We start from the raw sequence: 13,042 nt of genomic DNA, 5'->3' as shown, positions 1-13,042 counted from the left end.
ATATATATATATATATATATATATATATATGCTATGATTCATTAAAAAATAATTAATGATTAGTAGATCAATATTTTTTTTTTATTTTGTAGTTTTCTTAATTGTCAAGGGGTTCTTAATTGTCAAGGGGTTGACTAACCTAGGACTTGGCAAGTAGAATAAGGTGAAATTAACTTGTCTATCTTATAGATCAATAAACGGCTTCATGGGCATATGTGCATGCGGTCGCTCTTGTAAATATTTAATTTAGGAGAAAATGTCAAATGACCACCTATGTTAAAATGAACTAACAAATAACACGTCTGTGTACACCAAAAATAGATGGACTGATCTCAAAGAGAATGAATGAACAAGATGACAGAGCCTCCATTCGAGCAAAAGAATCAACCTACGATTCAATGCCAAGCATGAAGTATCTTCTCCAAAAATGGGATATGTTCAAGCTTTGGAGATGGTTTCCCGCTTGGTAGCGGCAAGACCCGACCAAAATTGAGGGGTAAGTCATCCTGACAGCGAGTCTCATCGGATATCCCGCATAGGCTGCTACAAGATCTGCCCGAAAAATTACAAGACCGGGAGATCCGACCGAAGCAACGAACCAACCAGACGGGCGAAACATGAGCCTTGTAAAACTCTAGTCAAGTGGAAAATGAGTCAGGATTCACTTAACGGAAGAGGCCGACCGATCACGTTCGACCGACTAACCCCATATTCAAACCAAAAAAACACCTAACAACAGTCCGCTCTGGTCTATCTTGCCAAAAGACACCGAGCAAGATCGTCATGCGGTCGAACACCTCTATTGACTCACACATACTTCGGAGGGCATAGATGTAATTTGACTGGTAGTCTCAGTCGGCTGACTTTAATTCAGACAACCAACCAATTACCGCCAATATTGAAATCCAAATCATAATGCAAATATGGCATAAATTATATATAATCAATTACATCCTTAAAGACATTAAGAATAGTTTTCATAATCATTCATTTCTTTTTGTAATTGTACAAAACAAGTCTATATAAATACATGACAAAAATACGAATAAAGGGATATCTCCTGCTATTTTTTGCTGCAAACATTCCAGATTTATTTTACTTTCAGTTTCTTCTATAATTCACTCCGCTCTAACTCTCGGTAAAAGTCACAAAAGACGAATTAAAATCTAACAACAACATCATAGCTATTTAATACATAAAGAAGTTCGATAAAAACAATATTATTGACTGTAGCTGTGTAGCATGTTAAATTAAGAAATTACAGATCAATGAAAGGTGTTATGTGAAATTAAACAGCATATTTTTATGATAATTTTTTAAACTATATGATGTGCAAGGCAAACTTCCAAAAAAAAAAAACAAGGACGACTTATTTGACTTGGTTAAATGCAGTCAAACGAGTGCGACATGATTGTCATCGATGAGCTCGTACATTTGTCTTTTATCGTTAACCTCATTATTTTTCTCATTTCTCTTCAAACCACGTTGGCCAATTATCTATCGACGAAGCTCTTCTTCTTCTTCTTTTCAATAAAAAAAAACAAGCCAGAACACTTCCTGCAATTTATTATTTTTTTGTAACTGTTTTAATAATGGATTTGATTTTTGAAAAAATTACAAACAGACCACAAGAAATATCTTGGATGAATCTGTTTATCTGACATTTAAATTTGCATATTTATATGTATAGCACTTTGATTTTAAAAATGTATGTTGAGTGTAGAAGCCGAATTTGTAATGTAGATCGTACCTAAAGAATAAAGTGTTGGGCCAGAGAAAAAAAGAGAGGGAGAGTGAACCCCGTATGGGCGAAGAGGGGTGTTTATAGGCCCCGTGGCTGATTTTGTTCCATTGAATGGATAGGTACATGGAAGGAGATCCAAAAATCCTAAAACATGAAATTGTTCTCTTATTTATAGATAATAGAAGGATAGAAGGTAAAATTATAAAGTTATCCTTGCTAAAATGGGATAGTATGGAGCAATATAGTATTTCACTTGTCTGAACCTGCCGCTCGGTAGGTCCCCTAAGTCGGTTGGGTGAGCTAATTTCGGTTGGTTCTTGACTCGAACAGCCGGTCAGCCAAACTGTTTCTGGTCGGCTGTCAAATAAGACATCAGTTGGTCCTTTAAGTGAGGTAATTGGGTGGCCTTTGGAGAGCCGGCTTGCTTTTCTAATTATTGCTCTTTGGTAATCTTTGAGGAAGTTTCAACAAGGAGAACTTTGTTGGGATGTCCCTGGACTTAGCCACTTTCATTGGTTTTGAGCTTAGCCAGCAATCGACTTGTCTGATGGTCACTCAACTGTGCGAGATATTGCTAACTTTTGGTGGATGCTGGCCGATCGAATTGATGAAACCTCGTTACCTTTTGCCAAGGGGTCCTTTATTTGATTATTTCAGAGTGCCTTGAGATTCGTGCTGAAACATGACAAGCGACATATCAATCTTGTCAGTTCCACTAGCAAAAGGAAGAAGAAGCCGTCGGAGCTCATTGAGGGCGCAAAATCCCCAATATTATCCATGGTTGATTCAGACCAAGTGACTACAAAGAGGGCACCCTTGATTGTACATCCAATGCAAGAACGACCATCGACACCGGTAATGAGACTGTAGGTGTGAGGTTAGAATGGGAAAAGGGCGCGAGCTAGGATGGACCATTGGGTTTTCAACGAGAATAATTCGGCATCATTGAGTTGGGGGTGGTAGAAGTAGACGATGGGGGAGTGGACCCGCGAAGTGAGGAGGTCAAGGTTGGAGAGCAAGATATCCTTCATTGGGGTCTCTTCACTGGGAACTACTATTCTCTTTTTCAGGTTTTTGATCAGTGAATAGACCCCCCATTTTCTAGTTTGTTCTGGTGGAAGCCTTGGTTGGAATGGGCAGTCAACGGTTGGCTGGAGTAGCCGGGTGACCTTTGGGAGAAGGTGGTCGACCAATGCTTTTAGTTGGCCATGCTTGTCTAGTTGATTGGCTCTAGGTGATATCTTGAGGAGTTTTTGGAGAACTTTTGGCTATATTCGTCAGGTTCAGGCCATAGAGGGAGAGGACCCTCGATCGATAGCTTTCCCAATGATAGCCGCATACTTGTCTTATTTTGGTCTTTGTTGATTCTTGACAGTCATTTTTATTCCTTTGTGCCTTGATAGTTTTCAACTCGGTAGGTTTTAGTTCAGTTGGAAAAGTAAGTTCTCTTGATTCTCCGCCCGAGGGCCCAAGGTCTTTTGATTATTTCGAGATTCATGCAAATCTTTTTAAGTGTCCAACAAGAGACATACTTTGCTTTTAAAAAATAAGTAATAGTTATATTTTTATACGAAGTTATATATTTGAGTGTTATGTATATAAACTCAAAAATTTAGTAGTTAGATGTGTAAATGCATGAAAGTTGTGTGGTATGAATGTAAATGCTCCCTTTTTTTAAGGTATTTATATACCTACCACACATTTTTTATGTATTTACATATCCACACCTACATATTTATATTTAAATACAAAGGACTCATATTTTACCTATTTTTTAAAAGCTGATTACACTTTTTCAAGGATTGATTCATGACATCAAAGTGTGATAAACCCTAAACCCTAAACAATCTGGAATTACAATTTTTTCACTTTTATTTTCTTATCAACACTCCTAAAAGTTTAAGATTAGGATTTTATATTCTAAGAAAAATTAATGTCATGTGCTAAAAACTAATGAGAAATGGTGTATGACTGGCATTTTGATTGGAGTTTGTTCACAACTCACAAGAGACACTAATGCTTCATTAGTAGGACTGTCAAATTCATTTTATAAATTGTTAATGTAATTTATGTTTTTTTCATTGGTTATGTACATGACTTAGATTTATTTCTCCCCTCAAATAGATTTTGTCCTTGTTAAGGGATTGTAAAAATTGGATATTAGAATTGATAATTTAACATTTTGAACTTAATTTACTTTTAAAATGATCACTTAAAAGGTTAAAATTGGTTATGGTATAGTATTACATAAGTGAGATAATGGAAAGTTTTTTTTAACCTACACTACTCTAAGAGAATAGAAATATTGTTATTATGATAACGCAATAGTATTGAGGAATTTGCACACTACAATTTGTGTATGGTTAGGGGACTAACTGCAATATGAAATCCCAATTTTCTTATGACTGTCCGGAAGGGCTAAGAAAAATTATTGCTCTTGATTGTTAATTTTATTTGAATCACTTTGAGATATCAAATTTGCATTGGACCAATTCACGAGAGATTTTCTACGACTTGTTCAACCTAAAAACTAGTTGTAGGGTTTATTTTTTGTAAAAATTAGGATTATAAACTTTTAAATCAATCAATTTTGAACCTTCAAGTGAGACTCAAAATTGATAGATTAAAACTCTTCTAAGCTTTGGAAGTTCATACGTTCCTCGTGGGAACGATACATAGACTCGGTTCCATATACTACTTGTACATTACGTATTTTGTATCAAAATTGTACATAGCATTATTTTAGTTAGATTTTGATCCACTAGTTTCCAGAGCTGAAAATCTTGATTTTCTTTCTATGTTCTAAATTCATTCTCCGTGAATTGTGGTGGACTGGTGGTATTTTCTTCTAAGAAACCTTCAAAGCCATTAGCATGACAAGCGTTAGAATACGAGCTTTCCTAACATGATAATCGTCGAACGGAAGAGATGTTGAAATCATTTTGATATGATGCATTAAGAACTTGAGAGGTGCTTGGATATTGATTTCTCTGATTCTGATGAGTGATTAAGTATATTATTGATTTAGTTTGGAGGTTGCAAATGCGGAAGAATCCACAGATCATTTTTGTTGAGCAAGATGCTCTCATACCATAAAGAGAAAAGAGAAGAGGAAAGATGCTTGAAAAAGTCTAATAGAGTCTTTGGTCTTATTTACAGATAACATCAGGGGTACTGTGGGCATTTCCTAAATACCATACGGTTGTATAAGATCAAGTGTAGCACATGCGCCCTAATATTTTTTACTGTTGAGGGAATATTGCCGTAGTGGAGGCATTGCCCTAATTTGTCTGTTGCTTCGAGGATCTTGTGCCAGTGGGGAACCACAGTGATGGAGTGGAGGTATCTTCCTTCACACAACTCACAACAAAAATTAATGCTTCATGAGTAAGAGTGTCAAGTTCATTTAAAAAGCCTGATTCTTTTTCTTAACTCAAATCTGTCCCAATTGAAATATGCCTGGTATGAACTTGGCCCGTCTATTAAACAAGCTAGAAAATTTAATTCAAATCCAACTAAAAAATTTAAACCGGTAGATTTAAGCCACACAATCTCTCTTATTTTCCACAAATTATATGATCTCCTGCGTAATTTCTCTTAGATTTAAAATGCAATTCATCCTCCAACAAAAACACTACATAATTCTCTACAAATTCATATCACCAGAAACAAATTAAGCTTGACAGTATCCCATCAGTTTTCTCATGGAACTTAAATTGTCAGAATAGAAAAACCACATAAAGAGGAAGAAACTGTCTGAAACCAACAATTTTATGCAAGTAAAGAAGCAATTTAAAATAATAACGACACAAAATGCTGAAAAGGGATAATATTTTAATCGGTCGGTCGGAAACACTATAGTTATAATCACCAAACATACTTGCTAACAATTGTTGTGAGGCATTGGCATAGCTCTTCGGGCTTTGAAAGCATTGCCATATGATCTGCTTCCTTGATTTCCATCACCTCTTTCACGGGACTGTTCTGTATCATCCAACGCTGAAAATCTAATGTCACCATAGCATCTTCTCCACATACGATAAAAACTTTATCAACAGATCCATATCTCTCCTTGGTGAATGCCGCTCTATTCTTCAAATCTTCTTTAAATATTGATACAGGCCTCACCATCATATTCCCCAATGTCAAATCCTTTAACAACAATTATTTATTTACCTTCTTTGGAATGAAAATGTTATTTTACATGGTCATTAATTATATAATAGATTATGATAAATGACATGTAACATGCAGATTTTCAAAACCATCATTTTAATCATCAACACAAATGTTCACAAAGAAAATTACCTCAATGGAGCAGTTCTGGTAAAAAGCGCTGGCAAGGAGTGTAGGAAGCAGAGTGAAGATAATAAACGGCTCAGATCTTCCTGGAATTACAACGCTCTTTACTTCAACGCCGTCAGTGTATTTATCTAGTAATTCCTCAAAGTTTTGCTGGAATAAGCAAATACAATATACTAATTTAAACGTATTCTTAAACAATATTTTCAGAAAAAAATCAAAATAATATACCTTTTCAAATATATACCAAGGTGAATGAACAGTATCTGGCAATACAGCAGCGACAAAAACAGCAACAGCGATCTTCTCAGGGAAGGCATCCATTGCAGCAGCTAAGTTTAATCCACCAAAGCTATGCCCAACTAATACTACCTTTTCTCCTTCGCCCACCGAAGCCATCAAATCCATCAGAGGCTGGCTATACTCATCAAAGTTGGATACGTCTTCAGGAATTCTTCGTGGATCAGAGCCGCAGGCTGCAAGATCGACGGCTGTGACTGAGTATCCCTGTGACCTCAACATGGCCACCACCTTATACCAGCACCAGGCACCATGGCCGCCGCCATGAACTAGAATTATCTTCATTTCAATCTGGTTACTCAGCCTTTTTTTCTCTCTTGATTTGATCTACTCTGTTCATTGATGTCGTTTATATATAATTTTATTGGAGTCTTTAATTTGTATAGGATGATTATTTAATAAATTTTAAGCAAAAACTTCATTATCTTTATAGATAACTCGGTTCGAATTCAAATAATTTAGCTACAAATGATAATGTTGATGATTGTGAAGGGCCAAATGCCGGACAGCCCTTTCGCTCTCCGTTCTTTCCGGCTAGCTTCATGGACATATAACATATATATATATATATATATATATATATAGATAGATTTCCATACTCCGGTAGGAATCTAAAGATAAGGTTTTAAGTAATAAAGATTCAAACATCATTTAAAAATCACCCGAAAGTCTAATTTCAGTAAACTTACAGTCTAACTAGTCGAATCGACAACACAGACCAATTGATACCAAAATTAGTCCAATCTGAGTCAAACCAAGTCTCAATCAAGCTGTTAAATCATTTTTGGAACTTTTCAATACATAATTGGAATGTTAAACAGATTTTAAATCTAACAAACTTATAGTTAAATTGAGCGTCTAAGCGAGACGAACACAAAATGTCTAAGATCACTCAATTATGACATCATTAAAACATTTAAAGGTCCACCAAATGTCATCCGATTGAGCGAACCTCGCTGGGTCATCTGATGAAATGGTCTGGATTTCTTTTTTATTTGCAATATGAACTCTATAAATAAAATCATACTCTCTTTTTAAGAGAGGGGTGAGACCTGGAGCCAGAAGAATGCCAAAGCTTGGAGAATGAGCTAAAGTTCATCATCATTTCTACATCGAAGATCAAGAATATTCCTCTCGCTCCTACAGCCTTTGACCCCCATCAACCACTACTTGTTGGCAAACTTGGACCACCATTGGTCGTCAATTACTCCTTACAGCAAAGTCCCTTGCAGAATCATAACATGCATTGCAGTATCTCAACATACGTTGATAGACAATGAAGCACTCGATGGACTAATTTGTCGTCCAATACATCGTGTCTAATGCAACCTGAATACGGTGCAATGACACATCCCAATGACGGTGCAACAACGCACCTAACATACAGTGCGAAGATGCCTCCCAAAGACGCATCACACTCAAAATACGACGCGAAGACACACCCTGATGATGGTGTAGAAACACACCTCATATACCAGATGTGTAAATGAACCGAACACGAATGAACAAAGCTCGTGTTTGTGTTCGTTTTATTTAAAATTATGTGTGTTTGAAATAAGCTCGTGTTTGAAATTGTTCGTGAAGTTACTCTTCGTGTTCTATTTGAAATGTTTGAAATGCTTAAAATGTTCGAATTGTTTGAATTGTTTGAATTATTTGAATTGTTCGAAATCTTACAAATTTGTTTGTATTGTTTGAATTGTTCGAATTGTTCAAAATCTTTCAAAAGCTTAAAACTATATGAAAATAATGCTTAAACTCTTATAAATCATAACACAAACGCAAAATGGTCGAAACACAACTTACAATAAAACCATAATATCATATCTCATCCATAAAAAAATTAGATCTAGAGGTAATATGCGAGATTTCACTCCCAAAAATAAGGTTTCATTCAAAGAAACTAAATAAATCTAAAAGAAATATAAAGAGACGAACCTGAAGATAAATACAAAATTATAAAATTTAATATAAGCTAAGAGGCGAACCTGAAGATCATATTATAATTTATATGATTTAATTTTTTAAAATATGATAAACTTTAAGAGTATATAATTATTTTTAAAATATGATAATCTTTTTATATATATGTATTTTAAATTATTTTATATTTCGAACAATAACAATTCAAACACGATAAAAAAATGACTGTTCGTGTTTGGTTCGTTTATAAACCGAACGAAAAAAAAATTGTTTGTGTTCGTCTCATTTGCTTATCAAACGAATCGAACACAAACTCTGCGACGAGTCGAACATGAACTGTTTGCGAACAACGAGTTTTTTTTACAGCCCTACCATATACGGTGCAATTATAACTCTAGAAGGCGGTGTAAAAATGCACCCCGAAGACAGTGACTTTCTCCAGACTCCTAAATCTTCGTCCTTGCAGCTCCCAATTCTGGTCTCTGCGACTCATGAATGTCATCACAGCTCACTATTATGCCTTATGCGACCAACTACAACCTACGTGGCTCATAGTTAGTGTAACTCTTGACTCCAACCCCTACGACCTACAAACGACATCACTGCTCACCACTGCGGTCTGTGTGACCCATTAAAGCATGACTCACAGTTCATACAGGTCATGACTCCAATCCCTACGATTTACGAACAACTCATCACTACGAGCTATGCGACCAACTACGACCTACATTACTCACAGCTTGTGCAGCTCTTGTCTTTCAACAATCATAAATCTTCTTTAAAAATTGATGCAGGCCTCACCATCATATTCGCCAATGTCAAATCCTTAACAACAATTATTTATTTATTTATTTGGATGCTTCTGAATGTGTATTATGAACATCAACAGAACTTGTTACTATGTTTCAGAACTGGGGAGTAACACGAGTTTTTCAATGCTGTCATTTTGGGAGGAAATGAATTTTATTTGTTCTGAGCTGTTCCCATAGAAATGTTTCAATAATACATTTCTACAAAATGTTTCCCAGTTCTTTATTATTTCTTTCAAAAAATTATGCATTTTTTCAATGAGAAAATTGACTTTTTCAGCATTATTTTAGCTTAAATTTTAGGAAAAGTAAAAAAATAAAAATAAAAACTATCTTAAACAATCAATATTAAAGGTTAATCCATAAGCTAATATTGAAAAGTACTACTAAAATTAATATTTAAGGTGTTTTAAGTCTTTTTTTTAGAAATAATCATATCCTAATCTAATATGTCAAGCATATTTTTATTAAAAAAACATAAATAAAATAAAATAAAATAAAATAAAATAGAAAATAAAATGTAAAAATGATCCCAAATATCCCCTCAGTAAATTTCACTTTATCACAAATAAACTACCTCAAAGGAGCAATTTTGGTAAAGGCTGCTAGCCAGGAGTTTAGGCTGTAAAATCGAAATAATGAACGGCTCAGATCTTCCAGGAATTGCAATGCTCTTCGTTTGCATGTCAGTGTATTTATCTGGTAATTGCTCAAAATGCTGCTTAAATAAACAATTAAATTATGTTAATCCACATGAAAAACTAAAAATCATTTCGAACATATTCTCCAACATTGTTTTAAGATCAAAACAGCTACTATATTATCTCCAGCAGTTATAATATTTGCTCTTTTGCTCTGTACATCAAATTATTGGAAGATTTACATGCATAACACTGGCCAATTCCTACATATTTAGATATCTAACATCTGAAACTTCAATATTACATACATACCACCTTATCTATGCTTTGAGAAAACGGCCCATTTCACTTTTTATTGTCTAAGAAAATTTTAGCTGATGTAATTGTAAAAAGCAAAGTCTAGTTGGTACATATGTAAATACATAAGAATTCAGTGGTAGCAGTTAATTTTCCAAAATGATTGCAGTTGCTTTTTACAATTACAGCAACTGCAAGCTTTGATGAGTATAGCCAACCTCTGATGGATTTGATGGCTTCAGAGGGTGAAGGAGAAAAGGTAGTATTGGTTGGGCATAGCTCTGGTGGATTAAAGAGTGCTGTCTTATTTAATTTAGTTGGTACACATGCAGTCGTCATCTAAATGTATGGTCACCACACGTAATATTTTCTCGTGATTTTGATTTATACCTGTTCAAGTATATAAAAAGGTGGATGAACAATATCTGGCAACAAAGCTGAGACAAAAACAGCAACTGCAATCTTCTCAGGGAAGGCTTCCATTGCTGTAGCTAAGCTTATTCCACCAAAGCTGTGCCCAACTAATACTACCTTTTCTCCTTCAGCCACTGAAGCCATCAAATCCATCAGGGGTTGGCTATACTCATCAAAGCTGGATACATCTTCAGGTATTCTTCGTGGATCGGAGCCGCTGGCTGCAAGATCGACGGCTGTGACTGACCCCTGAGACCTCACCATGGCCACCACCTTATACCAACACCAGGCACCATGGCCGCCACCATGAACAAGAATTATCTTCATGTTAATCGGTTCACTCATCCTTCTTTCTATATATATATATATAATTTTTTTATTTGTATATGATGATTAGTTAATTTGTTTTGATGCAAATATAATAAAACATCATTTTCTTTGTTATTATGTCCAAAGTCAAAATAATTTAACCTAATAATTAAGTTTATAAGATGCTTCGGAGGTGGTCAAAATATTCTATATATCGTTAGAAAGGGCTTTTTCTTGAGAAAGCAAAGTGTGAAAGCAACGTTTACAGGGGAATGAAGGGGATATTATTAGTAGAATTCACGTTGATTGGTTGAAGTGGAAGAATCCATCATATTTATTGTTAAAATGATGGTGATATTGGGATATTGTTATCAGTAGAATTAGAGTTGGTTGGTTGAAGCGGAGGAATGCATGCATGGATCGGGTCTATTGTTAAAAGTGATGGTGATATAGATGAGGATGCTATTAGTAGAATTCAAGATGTTATAGTGGGATAAAGGCTTGTCATTGTTGTTGTTGAGAGTTAAGGAAGAAAATTCTGAAGAAGATCAAAATGATAGGAATTGTGAAGTATATGATGGTTTTTTTCATAATATTTGGATTTAAGTTAGCTTTAAAGAAGATGGATAAAATTAATGTCTAATTCCATATGAGATACTTGTTGAGAATTTTGTGAGATACTAGAGTACATGATGTGCAAATGCTTTGTTTACCTCATAAAGATTTAAATGATGCCAATAGATCAGAGAATATTTTGACAGCAAAATTTAAAAAGAAATATTTGGATGATCGTATTTTCTTGGGAATTAATGTAATGACTCATGTATTGTTATTGAAGAAAGTAACGAATAAAAGGCTAGTTAGTTCATATAGTTTTGTATTGGATGTTCAATTTAGTTTTATGCATGTGAGATATACTATCGAAATTTGGTTTGTTCTACTACAAACTAATAGTATAATTAGAATTTTTTATTTGGGTGGGAGAAGATCTGTGTCAAAGGTATCTTAGAATAAGATAAAATAGATAAAATAGATTATTAACTTGTACAACTAATATGGTGTCATCAATAATTTTTAATCAATTAGATTACTTCAACGATCAACAAATTTTTGATATGAATAAGCGTGCTCTCTATAAATGCCATAATCTTGAAAGTTATGATATTTTTTGAAGTATTAAAAGTTAGAAGATTGAATAAATTTTTTGAAGACCTCAGATATGCATATCTTATCATATAATAAAATCATGTTAAGTTAATGTAAATAAGAAACTTAGAAATCATTAGTATTCCAACATTATTGAAATCGGCTCTCTAAAATTACTTACACTCAAGAACAAGTTAATTTAAGTAAGAAATTTGGGAACCATTAATATTCCAATGATATTGAAATAGGTTGTCGAAAGTTAATTACACTCAAGAACGCCTTTATAAGATGCTTTCAATGTATGAAGCATGCTTGTATTTTATTTTAGTCAGTTAATAATAAGTATAAATTATAAGTTATTGAATGTTATTCAATTAAGACAGTTTGTGCTTTGAAATAGGTCAATTCGAAAGGAAGAAGATAGAAACAATCATTATTTTGTGGATTTATAATATTCCAACGTTATTAGGCACAAAATCACTATTTATGAATAGAGTCAACCCAACCCAATTGTGAGATATTGCATGAGTAATCACTACTTAATTCATTTTGAGTTAGCCTCCTAATCTCAAGCAAAGAAAAAAAATCATTGGAAAATACAATGGTCATCTATAGTTCTTAAATAGTAGTCAGCTATGGTTGCTTTTGACTTTGACTTTGACAATTTGATAAAATGATGAAAGAGTAATGATACAACATGACAAACTCTCAAATGATTTCTTCAAAAAACAGCTAAAAACTCAGAGAGACATTAATACGTAATCACTTAGCATAATTTTTAATAATCTTTGTAAGGCATTGGCACAACTCTTTAGGCTTTGAAAGCATAGCCATGTGATCAGCTTCTTTGATCTCCATCACCTCCTTCACTGTGTTGTTCTTTATCATCCAGTGCTGAAAATCTACGGTCAATATAGCATCTTCTCCACATACAATTATGACCTTATCGACTGATCCATATCTCTCCTTGGAGAATGCAGCTCTATTCCTCAAATCTTCCTGAAAATCTAGTTCAGGCCTCACCATTATATTCCCCAAAGTCAAATCCTGAACAATAAATTATTGTTCATCAAAATTTTGTTTTGTTATTAGAAAAAATAAAAATGTTATTTTTAATTAATCAAAAGATTGCAACTTTGATTAATATATATATATAT

At 34.1% G+C, this 13,042-nt stretch overlaps 2 protein-coding genes across 2 annotated transcripts in view; both read right to left on the bottom strand.

The window, feature by feature from the left end:
- Nucleotides 1-5,550: 5,550 nt before the first annotated feature.
- LOC110021423 (methylesterase 3-like) lies at nt 5,551-10,757 on the bottom strand. The gene is made up of 5 exons (XM_020719907.1): nt 10,407-10,757; nt 9,656-9,796; nt 6,278-6,673; nt 6,053-6,199; nt 5,551-5,896 (listed from the first exon to the last, which is right to left on the bottom strand). Exons 1-5 carry the CDS (start codon nt 10,755-10,757, stop codon nt 5,612-5,614), a joined length of 1,320 nt encoding a protein of 439 aa, XP_020575566.1. The 3' UTR covers nt 5,551-5,611.
- A 1,753-nt stretch (nt 10,758-12,510) lies between these two features.
- Nucleotides 12,511-13,042, bottom strand: part of LOC110021507 (methylesterase 3-like) — a 2,544-nt gene continuing 2,012 nt past the window's right edge. Inside the window, exon 3 of the mRNA XM_020720021.1 lies at nt 12,511-12,932. Within this exon, the coding sequence (XP_020575680.1) occupies nt 12,648-12,932 (285 nt within the window). The 3' untranslated portion in view covers nt 12,511-12,647. The remainder of the gene's footprint in view (nt 12,933-13,042) is intronic.

The sequence above is a fragment of the Phalaenopsis equestris genome, unplaced genomic scaffold, assembly GCF_001263595.1.
Source record: "Phalaenopsis equestris unplaced genomic scaffold, ASM126359v1 Scaffold000134, whole genome shotgun sequence".
NCBI classification, from domain to species: domain Eukaryota; kingdom Viridiplantae; phylum Streptophyta; class Magnoliopsida; order Asparagales; family Orchidaceae; genus Phalaenopsis; species Phalaenopsis equestris.
The sequence above is the reverse complement of the archived record's forward strand: the minus strand, read 5'-3'. Positions and strand labels throughout refer to the sequence as shown.